This window comes from Terrapene carolina, unplaced genomic scaffold, assembly GCF_002925995.2.
Source record: "Terrapene carolina triunguis isolate 2854851 unplaced genomic scaffold, T_m_triunguis-2.0 Scaffold68, whole genome shotgun sequence".
NCBI lineage: Eukaryota > Metazoa > Chordata > Testudines > Emydidae > Terrapene > Terrapene triunguis.
The window spans coordinates 13,994,226-14,007,478 of record NW_020664419.1 but is presented as its reverse complement, the minus strand read 5'-3'; the positions used below and the strand labels follow the sequence as shown (position 1 = coordinate 14,007,478).

At 41.1% G+C, this 13,253-nt stretch overlaps 1 protein-coding gene across 1 annotated transcript in view; it reads left to right on the top strand.

The window, feature by feature from the left end:
- Nucleotides 1-12,921, top strand: part of LOC112102936 (semaphorin-3D-like) — a 156,640-nt gene extending 143,719 nt beyond the window's left edge. Inside the window, exons 6-7 of the mRNA XM_029910822.1 lie at nucleotides 110-249; nucleotides 12,493-12,921. Coding sequence (XP_029766682.1) covers nucleotides 110-249; nucleotides 12,493-12,921 — 569 coding nt within the window. The remainder of the gene's footprint in view (nucleotides 1-109; nucleotides 250-12,492) is intronic.
- The last annotated feature ends 332 nt before the right edge of the window (nucleotides 12,922-13,253 follow it).

The following is a 13,253-nucleotide window of genomic DNA, read 5'->3' as shown; positions in this document are numbered from 1 at the left end:
TATTTTATAATTCACTTGCTCCTATAGCATCTGTTCTGAATCAGTCTATTTTATCATTGCTTTAAAAATCAGGTCAGGGTTAATCTTCTGTACCATGTTTGCTTTCCAGGCATTAGTCATGAAACTGCTGATGAAAAGGTGATTTTTGGCATTGAATTTAATTCAACTTTTCTGGAATGCATTCCTAAGTCCCAGCAAGCCTCTATTAGGTGGTATATTCAACGCTTTGGAGAAGAACATCGAGAAGAGGTAAGTTATAGGTATCAAGGCAAGCTTCCTCGGTGGAAAATTCAGCTGAGTATTCGAAGGCAGGAGTTATGGGGATTAGTAGATGTTTTCCTTTTCCTTGCTTCACCTTAGGGATCACGTAGAGTTCTGGTATCACTATTTAGGGGATAAAGAGGGTGGGAGAGAGGCCGTTTGCACTGTACTACAGGCAGATTTATTTTATTTATTCTGATTTATAAACTCATTCAAAAAAAAAAAGGGGGGGGGGGGGAAGAGAGAGAGAACCTAACCTTTGCTCTAAGCACTCCTGGGTGCATTTTAAAAAGACAGACTACTCCAGTAACACCTTTTTCCCCCAATAATTAACACATGGAATAACTCAGCAGCCAAAAACATATTCAGAATTTTCTGTTCTCTATAAGTTTACATACCACCCTCATCACGCTAGTATCTGAGAACCTTAGTTCCTGGGGGAGTTAATTCCACAGTCTAGGACCAGCACCCGAGACGTTTCCTGCCTTACAATCTTTATAATTTCCCATGGAGTCCTCTCACACTAGTGAAAAACAAATGGGAACTAGAGCATGTCCTGAAGGTCAACACATTGGGACTGGTTTGGACTGACTTTCAAACCTAAGGACCCCTCACAGAGAGTGCCTTTTGCCCTCATACAAGCTATTTTTCATCTCAGGCCACTCCCTACCACCTGCGTAGTCATCACAACTGTGGTGGTAGTGAAAAGGGGGAGGTAAGTTGGTCGAAGGCTTTAGATGAGGTTTATTGTTCAATGTTCATCCCAGATGCCTTTGGATCTGAACCAGATTGAATTGTTTTTTGTTTTTTTTTCAAGCTCAAGCAGAGTTTAAATATCAGAGTCCTACAGGAACTATTAAATATACACCATGGTTTATGGCTCAGCCTTCCATTGATTGTGGGCACTAGCAACTCTCCCATTGACTGTGATGGCAAGATTGATCTCTTTCTTTCTAAGGGCTGAGAAATTCCAGCTGTGGCTGATTTTTGTGAGGTTATAGCCCTGTATCAGGTTGCAGAGGACCCTGAGCACCATCTGGGCTCTTTGGGGAAAAGTGGCCATGTGGGAGGCCACATGAGAGGGCTATGACACCAGTAGTGGCCCATGGAGAGTAGTGACGGGTGCTAACCTTGGGGGTCAGATAATCTATTTTATGTGCAAGTAGCTCAGGCTGCAGCTGCTTTTCCACCACATGAGCTGGAGGAACAGGACTGTCTGCAGGCCCTGGCTTTGGGGTACTTTTGTTGTATCAACCCCTACATACTCAAGCTTGGCAAAGTGAACTTCACCACTGAGCATGAGCACATAACAAATGTATTTATATATCTAGCATGTCTCATGTCCCAGGCTTAAAGCCTTAGGTAAAGGTTGTGATGAGTTCCCCGGGGTGCAACCTAGAACTGGGGTATCACTGAGCCTGTCTTACCAACCTGGGCTCCCTCTCACACTGTGATGCAGTGACAAGCTGCAAGGTCCTGCACTCACACAGCCACCCACAGGCAGGGACACTCAGCTGAGTTACATGAATGCTTTTGCCATCCACTCATGAACCAACAATACAGAGGCTCCAACCAATGCCCCCCCAGCTTCCCAGCCTAGAACCTCAGAGCTGTACTGTCTTGCCCTGGTCAGAAGCGTGACCAGTGTAATTTTATTACCCAGTCTGCCCCTCTCTCAATGTGGAGAGGACATGCACCAGCCCTTGTTCCTGAGTAGATTTCCCTTGCACTTCAAGCAACACACTGTTTTAGGTAAAAAATATAAAACAGATTTATTAACTACAGAAAGATTTTTAAGTGAATATAAGTACAGATCAAAGTTGGTTACCTAAGAAATAACAAGTGAAAAAGCAATCTCAGTTCCATTAAACTAGCCAGGATTTAAATCAAGCAGTGTCTCACCATGATGGTATAGTTCCTTTATATACTAGCTGGCGTTCTCCTTTCCAGCCTGGGACCACCTCTGCAGTTCAGTCTTTGTTTTCTAGACATGTTTCCAGATGTTGAGTTGTGGGGGGAGTGAAGCCAAATGATGAGGTTACTTCCCCCTTTTATAGCTTCTTCCAGCTTGCTGGAATGATCCTTTGCTATGACGTGAGTCAAGCAGCCTCCACTGTGTACGTGCTATCTCTGGGAGGTTTACATTATATACAGTTCCTGGGGTAATCCTTGTGTGTGTGGGTATTCATCAGTTTCTGGCTGCCCCATTGTTGTACCTGAAAGGCCGGTTGTGGGTGTTTCCAACTTCACAACATATTTCAGTAACACACAGCAAAACTTCATAACTTCAATGACCGCACATGCAATCCAACAGGATATTAACGTTCAACAGATTAAGGCTTTTAGAATGATATCTCACAAGGCATACTTTGCACAAAACATAACATAATCCTATGGGAGTGCCAGAGTGTTGCTTTGGGGGGCAGAGTGTCACAAAGGTATAGTGATTTAAAATTCTGACTTTGACATCCATCAATACTTGAAAAATTATATTGTATTTTGATCAGCGGGCCTGCTGGTATGTCTTGAGAATGGCCAAAGAACACCAACAGACACAGGTGGCTAAACTGAGAACTGTGCTATGCATGGCTTGGAAGACCTATATTTATCACTCCAGAAATATTGTAATTCTTGCCCTAATCGTTCTATTTTTGACTCTCTTGTGCAGGAAGTTGTATTCCTTACCTCACTAGTGGCCCTCTTCAGAAAAGCGCTTAAGTATATGATTACATCCAACCCAATTTATGAAAACAACTGAGCAATTATTTAAGTCCCATTCTTTTCAAAGGGATTTATGCACATGCTTAACTGTGTTCCAGGGAACTGGAACTGGGGTTTAGATGAGCCACAGTCATTATAAAAACAACCTTTCACCTCTATAATACCTAACCAAGGTTCTCAAAAGAATTTACAAACATTAATTAACCAGATATTACATCTGAAGAGGGTTTATTTCATAATGATAATGTTTAACACCTCTTAGATCTGAAAGTGCTTTGCAAAGTTGGTTAAGCATGATCATCTTCATTTTTCATGTTGACAGGTTTCAGAGTAGCAGCCGTGTTAGTCTGTATCCGCAAAAAGAACAGGAGTACTTGTGGCACCTTAGAGACTAACAAATTTATTAGAGCATAAGCTTTCGTGGGCTACAACCCACTTCTTAAGCTTATGCTCTAATAAATTTGGTAGTCTCTAAGGTGCCACAAGTACTCCTGTTCATTTTTCATGTTGGGAAACTTAGATACAACAGGGTTGGTGGGTTACTAATGTCCATTCCTGTAGCTAAATCAGGAATTGAAACTCCTGGCTCTCTAATGCTTTAACAAGACTAGTTTTCCTCCCTGGATTTTGTTCAACCCAGTTTGGAAAAACACAGATTTTGTTAGAAAACGAAGACTCAATCGGTGCAACTGATGGTGGGCAAAACAAAGATGTCTTTAAAGGACCTTTCCATCTCACATGTTCTTGGAGCTGGCTTAAGGCCAAACTGGCCTGTGGTTACATGAGAACAGGCTAAGGGCTGGGCAAACTTTCACCAACTTGTAATAGCCCCAAATAGCCAATATGCCAGAATGCTCTGGCCCCACTCCCTAAGCCGGGCCATGAGAACAGGTAGTGTAGAGTGAGCCATATAGGTTTTATCCCACCCAGGGACTCCCCTACACCACAGGATTCCACAGCTGGTTCAAAAAATAGAACCAAGGTTCTGGCATGAAAGGCATAAGGGGGGCTGTGCATAAGTTTTATGGCACTTGCATCTCTAATATGCACCCAGCACACATTTGCAGCCTTTCAAGGCAGTGTTTACTAGGCTCGCACTATGTAAACAATCTGACGTATTTATATGAGAAAAGTCAAGTTTTGATAAAATGCTACATTAACCATTGGGCACATTTGAGAAGAAAACTCTCCAAATTGTTTTTCTGTGTTATGGATGTTAACTACAGGCAAAGAGTTTCTTATCACATGCTGCCAGTATATCCATGGGAGTATACACATGATGTTTTATCTTGATAAACTAGATGCTGGAGCTCATGTTCTGGATTTTTTTTTTCTTATACTTTTTTTCCCCACCAAAGTCCCCAGCCAGAGTCCTTTTTTACTTACAAGATCATAGCAATTAGAGATGGGATAGACCTATTAGCTCATCTCCATCCTTGCCGGTGAATGCTTGTTCCTATGTTCCATCTGCTAGTATTTTGACCCAGTCTAGTTTTTCTTATCGTAAGCAATGGGGCAACCATTTTTTCCCTTTTCAAAATCATCCTGATGGTGCATTTCAAAACAAAAAAAAATTTCTTTTAGAGAAACAAGGTGGGTGAGGAAATAGCTTTTATTGAACCAACTTCTGTTGGCAAGAGCTCTGTATAAGCTTGAAAGCTTGTCTCGAACCAACCAAAGTTGGTCCAGAAAAAGATAATACCTCATCCACCTTGTCTCTCTAATATCCCGGGACCAATACAACTACAATGCTGTTCTTTCTTTCTTTATTTTTAAAGATAAAGAAAAAAATAATAAAGCTGCATTTTCAAATTGGGTACCTAAAGTAAGGTCTGTAAATTCATGTGTAGCCACCTAAATAAATCAGCCCGATGTTAAGAGATGCTGAGCACTCACTACTCCTGTTGGTGTTTGGCATCTCTGAACCACAGGCTCTTTTTATTGAGCTGGTCTAGCTTTGGGCACCCATGTTTGAAATTTTCCCTCAGTGTTGGATACCACACAGATGGCCTCTATAGAAAATCCAAAGATAGAGAGATATTAAGTTGAGGGGTTTTTAATGCACTTTACTTTGACTAAAACACCATATGTAACAGAAATAAGGTAATTGTATTTAACATGTAGCCTGATCTTTGCTCAGTCAATACCTTACCATAACTTTTCCCATTACAATTCTATATTCTGCTCTCTCTTCCTGCGTTATATTTCTCTAATAACACTGTATGTTATTGTAGTTCATGTCTTAAAGGTATAACTTATTGTGATGACGATACCATGCTTTGTGAATGACTCAGTGCACCTGGAACTTAAGTTACAGACTTTTAGTTACAGTGGTGTAGCTGGAATGTTTCAGCAGATCTTTAAACCTCACTTTACAAATAGATGGTTACGCTTTGTCCATAACATGCAATACAGCTTCCTGAGGGGAGAGAAAGGGCAAAATCCAGACTAGATTGGGAGCCTTTGGCCCAGCAGGATGTCTCCTGCATTTCACCTTTAAGGTCATGGTTCAGAATCCTACTTCCAGTCAGAATGGCCTATGGGAGGGGACAGGATCTCCTGTGGTACAGGAGCTGTCACCAGGTCATTCTGCTGCCAGGGGGAGTTGTTTCCCTGCGGTTTGGTGGGTCATGAGTCAATTATCTGTTGCTTTTGTATTTAGTGTTGCTCACGCAATTGATCATGTTTATTCCCATATTTGGAAGGTTAGTCACTGACTTGTCGGAGAACATTTTTGTGACTTGGATTAATAAAAAAGCCTGTACATCATTTGTTCGTAAGGCTTTAATGTGCTGAATTTCCTGCAGCTTAAGCTCGGCTGTTTGTTTATTCCTTTTTAAATTCCTATGTGTTGTGTTATGTACATAATAGGTGTCTGGGCCAGAAAAAGCAAACCCAGTGTTCCCTGCAAAGTTATTAACATTGGCCTCCTATGGTTTTTAAAAATATTCGTCTGTCTCTGACCCAGAGTCTCCTGTGGCCACAGGTTTGCCAGGCTGTCGTGTCCCTTTCCATGGAACATAGCAAGCCATATGTTTTGAAACGACAGCCTATTCATTGATATGGTTTAACTCCTTGCATGGTGTGGGCGATGGAAGATAACCCACTGGGGAGCCTCAGCATATTTTGGCTTCTTCACCAGCAGCTCACTCTTTCCCATTGTCCCACCCCATGTTTGCTGGCTGATGTTAGCCATGGATTGGGCCATCCAGCCTGGTTGGTAATCCTCTTTGAAAGGTATGTGTTTGGTAGGACACTGAACTCTATTGCTGTGGTCACATATTGGAGACCGGGGATGCATTTTTTTCCTAGGTGCATTTTGCCCTGGTTGGAGGGATTGGGAGGGATTGGGCTTCAGTTGCATCTGGCAGTTATCTCTGTGGTGTTGATATTTTTGGTGGTGAATTAGTGAGTGAGGCGTTGGTCTTTGTTGGTTTAGTCAGTGGCTGATGATTTTTGCGTGATTACAGCCTATTTTCTTTGGCCACAACGTCATGGGCATGAGTTTCTGGTGGTGCTTGTAGATAGATTCTGTGACTATTCAACCCCAAACTCAAGAGTCAGATGAAAGCAGAATGGAGAAGAGGGCTAAGTTTGACAGAGAATAGCAGTTATGGGCATAGACCTTATTATCGAGTAAAGATTTAAGAATACACCATCCTGTATCAGGCCCAATTATTTGAGAAGCGAATTTTGTCTTGGGGGCCCAGTGAATGGTGATTAGTGGGAACTCTGGGCCAGATTGAAATACACACTGCCCGGCAGGGATGGAATGTCATAGTAGGTAGTTATTGACTAATTTGCTGTTGAATTTAATTAAAGGTGCAGCCAATTTGCTTTTTACCATAAGTTAGTGGTGTGATGTGCTTTCTCGGGGAAATCTCCTGGTGTTGACAGCAGGGTCAACTTCCTCTTTAAAGGTTTGAACTGTTTCATTTTGTTGACCAATGATTCTTTCACACTTCTATTTTACTTTAACCAATTAGGTAGTGGTGGTGGGTTGTTTGTTTGTTTGTTTTTTAATTCCTTGAAGTCCATAAATCAGACCATTATTTTTTCCACAATTTCCAAGAAAAAATTATATCCTGAGCTGAGATATGCCATGTGGAAATTCAGGAAGATTGATTTGATTTGGGTAAACGTAGGGTGGGAGTTTAAAAATTACCCTTCCAATGGGAAGTTAGCTTCAACCTTGCCTATAGTGGAACTGATGTCTCTCCATACATAATGACATTATGTCCCAAAAACCAAAGAAGAGCTCTGTGTAAGCTCAAAAGCTTGTTTCTCTCACTAACAGAAGTTGGTCCAATAAAAGGTATTATCTTACCCACCTTGTCTCTCTATTATGTCCCCAACACATTCTTCATTTTTCCTTTAGATTTTTAAGTTCAAATAGATGTTGTAAAAAAGGAGTTTGAATTCAATTATTATTTTTCTCAATATAACAGTATCAACATGGCACATAATAAAAAGATACACGTTCTCAATAGAATGATGATATAGGCCACTGATAATGAAGACCAAGGAGAATTCTCAGTAAATGCTCCCTATTTTTGTTTCTTCCACCCTTTCTTTGTTTAGTGGTAACATTTAACCCATGGTTAGCTCAGCTTTACCTCTAGTGCTTTTTCACATGTTGATTGATGAGGGAAGGCAGGCTTTGAAGCGCTATCTTCTCACAGACAGGTGCAATGTTTTAACTGTGAAAGAGTTGACATGTGAATTATTTGTAATAAGGGAGCCATCTAAACACACCATTTATAAAGGACAAAAGATGGTGACCTAACGTGATGCCATGCCACTTTTGAATCCTTAGTTGTTTTCCATCTGACTGTTTCAAGATTTGCCATCCTTATGGCAATGCGTGTTTCCCCCCATTGCTAAATTCATGCTGTAAAAATCAAGCAATTAATATAAATGAACCTCTTATTCATTTGCCAGGCATTTTCTGTATCTGTGCTCTGCACATTTTATTTAATATTTTATATCAAGGATCAAAAACTATTTAAAAGTTGCTGAAAGAATATACAGAATGCTGTCCAACTCTGCTACCTTGTCATTGAGAAGATATAGCATGCACACTGCAACCTATTTGCAGGCTGAATCAAAGCAACTACATGACACCAGAAAAGTTACGTGGATAAATGTTGATAACTGCTTAATTTCTGTGGCTCACAATATTGGCTCTGATTCAACAAAACACTTAATCATATGTTCGGCTTAAAATACCTGCTTAAAGTTAATCACATTATTGAATTGGAATCTCTGGTCTTCTGAATTGCTAAAAAAAACTCGTTATAGCTCCAGCATAATTATTGGTTATGATATGCTGAAAAATAATGAAACCACATATGACAGAAATAAAATGACATCTCCTACGTAACCAGACTTTTCACTATACTCAAAATTTAATAAAACATGTTTTATGTCTGCAGGTCAGGAACTAAAGAACAAATTAACTATTCAAGTGAAAGGTTAAAGATCTACTACCAAGTAATGAAATGCCAGGTGTTTATGAAACTCCAGAGTCCTGTGGGGGGAAAAGTAGAGAGGAAAGACAGGAAGAGTTCTGAACCTATGGGTAAAACAACATAAACAGGATACCAAAAAAGAGAAGTGGGAGGGAAAACAATAATGAAGTATGGCTCAATATGTGTGAAATCAGAGCCATAATTTCATCCTGTCAGAGAATAAGAAAGGAATGAACCATGAAGACACAGAAAAGGAGGGGGGGACAGTCACCATAAATCAATAATCAACATGTAAATGGGACGTTGAATAAGAACCTTATTAATTAAAAGTAGAAGTAGGATGGATTAGGATTAAGAGACACAACCACTTTAGTGATGTTAGCCTGTGGTGTGGGCTCCCAAGGAGAGTGATGGGAACCTCAATGTTTAGCACATTTATAACTATACTGTGTCAAACTGCACATTAAGGCTACTGTATTACAAATAACACATGGTAATAATTAGTACAGAGATGGACTAAGTGACCAAACAGCTATTTTCCAATTCTAGATTCTTCAAGATCCCCCATAGCTCTGTCCTTCCTTTTACCTGACAACAGGCTGAGCCCCACTGTGGTTTCTTTGAACCAGTGTACAGCCAGCTTAGCCAGCCAGCTGGAGATTCCCTTACTGTAGGAGGTCTGATGTATAGCCAATATACGGCGACCAGATAGCAAGTGTGAAAAATTGGGACACTTTTTTGCGGGGAGCTATAGTTGCATATATAAGACAAAGCCCCTAATATTGGGATGGTTCCAATAATATCAGGATGTCTGGTTACCCAAAGCCAATGTAACTGGCGCTCTGCCACCCAAATCAGAGATGTGGCCAGCGCAAGCTGTACTCTGGTGATCCCCAGCTGACAAACAGCTCTTCAGAGGACATTGCAGCTGGGACATAGTGTAGAACAGCCCTCAATCTGCTCAAAACTATGCTGCCATGGAGCCACAGGATGCCTCTTTGAAACTCCCTTACCCGGGCTCAGCAGTGGTTTGAGCCTCTTGTCTCTTATTGTGTCATCTCTTCTGCTCCACCAGACTTTTCGCCCTGGTCATCAACTTTACTCGCAGCCCTCTTTGCACTTTCTTGCACACTAGTCCCTACTCCTGGCATGAGCTGCTTGAGCTTCTATGAAAAGACACCACCTTCAACTCATTCAAGCCCCTTTTTAAGATCCACCTTTGCCATTATGCCTACATGAAATTAACCAGGTTAAGGCATATTTTCCCAGAATTATTTAAAAACCTTTCCTCATACTGCCATGCCCATGCTGATTAAATGCATAATCTTGGCCTTCTAAGCACCTTGGAGAAGGCATTCTGTTTTCTTTCTGTTTTGGAAGGCACTTAATAATACATCTTTGGGTGGCCTTAGAAATAATCATAGGAAAAAATGAGGGAACCCTTACCCTTAAAATAGGCCTTTTCAAAAACTTAAAAGATCTCCTTCACATTCTATCTTTGCAGGATACCAAATGTTGTGGTATCACTTGACACAATATAATGCCATGTCTAGGTGAAATTTTCAAGAAAGCTCACTCGGTCTAACTCTACTCCTGTTGAAATCCATATGGGTTCTAATGGCAACAGAGTAAAGGCCAATGCTGAGCAGTTTTGAAAATCCCACCCTATATTTCTCTGTCTTCCTCAGCTATCCAGCAGATATCCATGTCAATGTTTCTTAATTGGTGGGTCACAATCGTTATGGGGGAAGAAAGGGGGGATCATGAAAGGCAATTGGGGAGATGGGGGAGGTTTGTGAGGTATTGAAAATTTTATTATAATCTAAAGCAAAGAAAATCTCTCTCCACCATTGCCCACACAGCCTTACTTTTCAGAGTCAAGTATTGTCTCTCAGCAGTGTGAAACACACACACAAATAAATTATGTAGGCTTATCTTTGTTATCATTGGTACATTTTTATTACCTTACAGTAAGCGCAAGGGGTTTGCAATTTTTTTTTACTTTAAATAAGAGGATGCCATCCTGAAAAGGTTGGTAAAACTGCCCTAGGTGATAGAATCTAGCGAAGGAAAAGATTTATTGAATTACCTAGTCCATCTCCCCGCTATTGCAGGACTGTTAGCTGCTGTAAATGTACTTGTATTTTGACCATGACTAATTTAGTTTAACTCAGACAAACTTTGGGGTTGTATAGTGCCTGGTATCAAAAGATCACAAAGCACTTGCCAGACACTTATTAAATAAGCCTGACTTCCCCCTTGTGATGCAGTCAGTATTATTGTCGCCAATTTATGAATGAGGAAACTGAAACCCGGAGCTGCCTTGCCTCAGGCCATATTGTGTGTCCGTGACAGAACCAAACAGAACCCACCAGTAAGCCCCAGCTGAGCCGAGTTCCATTCAGTAGACCACCCTGCCTTTCTAGTAGCTGACGTGTGCTCTCTGAGTGGGTCATCAATGGCACACAGGCAGCTGCACATATCTGGCTGAAGAGTGCTTCAGCTAGTATGGTAGCAAGCCAGGCAAGCAGGACTTATATATATTATTTAGGGATGAAGAATTGCTTACAGATTTTTCACATAAAAACAGTGTGTAGTCTACCCACTGTGAATACAGTTAATTTACTCATCTTTATGCTTCCCTGATCTTCATCCTCTGAAATATGCTGGAAGGGCAGATGTATAGTCTGGGATGTTTTCCAGATTTCTTTCTTTTTTCCCAGTGAGGCGCTCAGCACAATAGTGAATTAAACAGGATCCTTGTGTATTATAACAATGCCACCAGTGGTGCTGAAGATGTGCTTAATGTGCATGCTGCATTGTGAGCTAATCGAACTGAACCACAATCCCTTTGCTGTTATTCTCCCCTGCAGCCTCTGTGCGGCAGCAGAACACTACTGCACACTCTGTGAAGTGCCAGCTTCCTTTTCGAACATCAGCGCTTCAAGGGAATGTACCCTGGGGTATGGAATTAGAGCAAGGGATTGGGAGTCAGAGCTTTACTCACAGCTCTGCCACTGAGTCTTTGTGTGGCCTTGGGCAAATCACTTAGCATCCATGTTTCTCCATCTGCAAGGATCCTAACATATCAGTGCCTCAGAGAGGGATTGTGAGGCTTAATTAATTTTGTAAATCACTTGTAGGTTACCAGATTTGCAAAGTAGCAGGTACCAATTGCATTGAGCCACCAGCACCCCAGTGGCTAACATGTCATATTGTGCTAGATATAGCAAGTATTTCCACAGCCTTCACAATCTCAAGTACAATTCCACAAATGCTGCAGTGAATAGGGTACATAATGCACAGAAATTCAGCCTTAGCTTTAAGTCTCAGTTTTTTTCTAGGTTTTCTCATTCACAGATCCTGAACCCTACATGATAAAAAAATTGCACTGGGTTTTAGCTCCCTGAATCTTATTCACGTTTTTCTGCTCTCACTTACAATGGTATAAATGAAGCATAACTACATTGAAGTTAAGAGAGTTTACACTGTTGTAAACCCAGTGTCAGATCAGAATAAGACTTATTGACTTAATTGTTATTACTATTGATTTATTATTTGTATTGCGGTAGTGGCTACGCACCCCAGCCGTGGACCAGGACCCCATTGTGCTATGTGTTGTAGAAACAGAATAAAATGATAGCCCCTACCCCAAACAGCTTGCAATCTAATGGGATTTGTCCAGCTAACTATCCAGCTCTTGCTTCGAGAAAGTAGGCTACCTTACCCTTGTTTTGGTCTGTTTAATTGTATTATTTCTTGGTGACTCTATCCTCTCACTGTATGTACCTTTAACTAAGGCATGCTGATGACACTATAATTATCAACTGAATAGTAGAACTCTGAAATTCAAATGGTTCCATATGCATCTGTCTATCTAAGGTACTTATATGCCAGTGACCTAGAGGTAAAAGGCTGCATAGTCAGTCCCTGAGCCAACCGTCCCCTCTGTCTCCTCTACTCCCCACCTAACATGTACTCAAATTTTATTTTTCCTGTGCTTTTAATGCATTGTTTTCTGCTTTGTCCAATCTCACAGCTGAAGGCTGACGAGAGAATCATCAAAACGGAATACAGGCTGCTGATCCGCAGCCTGCAAAGAAAGGACACAGGGGCGTATTACTGCAAAGCACAGGAGCACACGTTCATTCACACCATCGTGAAGTTAAATTTGAACGTCATAGAGAACGGGCACATGGAAAGCACTCAGAAAACGGAGGACAAAGACAGATGGATGAGAGATTTGCTTACTGAGTCGTGGCTGAGGTACAAGGATTACATCCAACTCGTCAGCAGCCCCAGCTTCAGCCTGGATGAGTATTGTGAACAGATGTGGCACTGGGAGAAGCGGCGGCAGTGGAACAAAGGTGGGGCAAAATGGAAGCACATGCAGGAGATGAAGAAAAAGCGAAATCGAAGGCACCATGAACCTGTCAGCAGCCCACATGCCAGGCCTACATCTATGTAGTTTTATAGTCTATTTAAAGAAAGGACGTTTAACGTGCAAAAATACTGTGTTCTGTTTTGTGCATCCTTCCTATTAATTAATATTGCTTCATACTGAAATTAGATAATGCACAGTCATTATTAGTCTGTATATGACTGCACTGTAATACTGGAATACTTTAGCAAATGGCAAGTTCCTTATTTGAGCATCGCACTCAAGGCAATAATTCCAAATCTGGGTTTTTTCCCCAGAAATTCAGATTTTTTAGCTAACACTTAGATCACAAGAAGCTGATTCATGAACATGTGGGTGTTTCACAGCTTCCCTAGCATAATTTTTATATGAGATTTAAA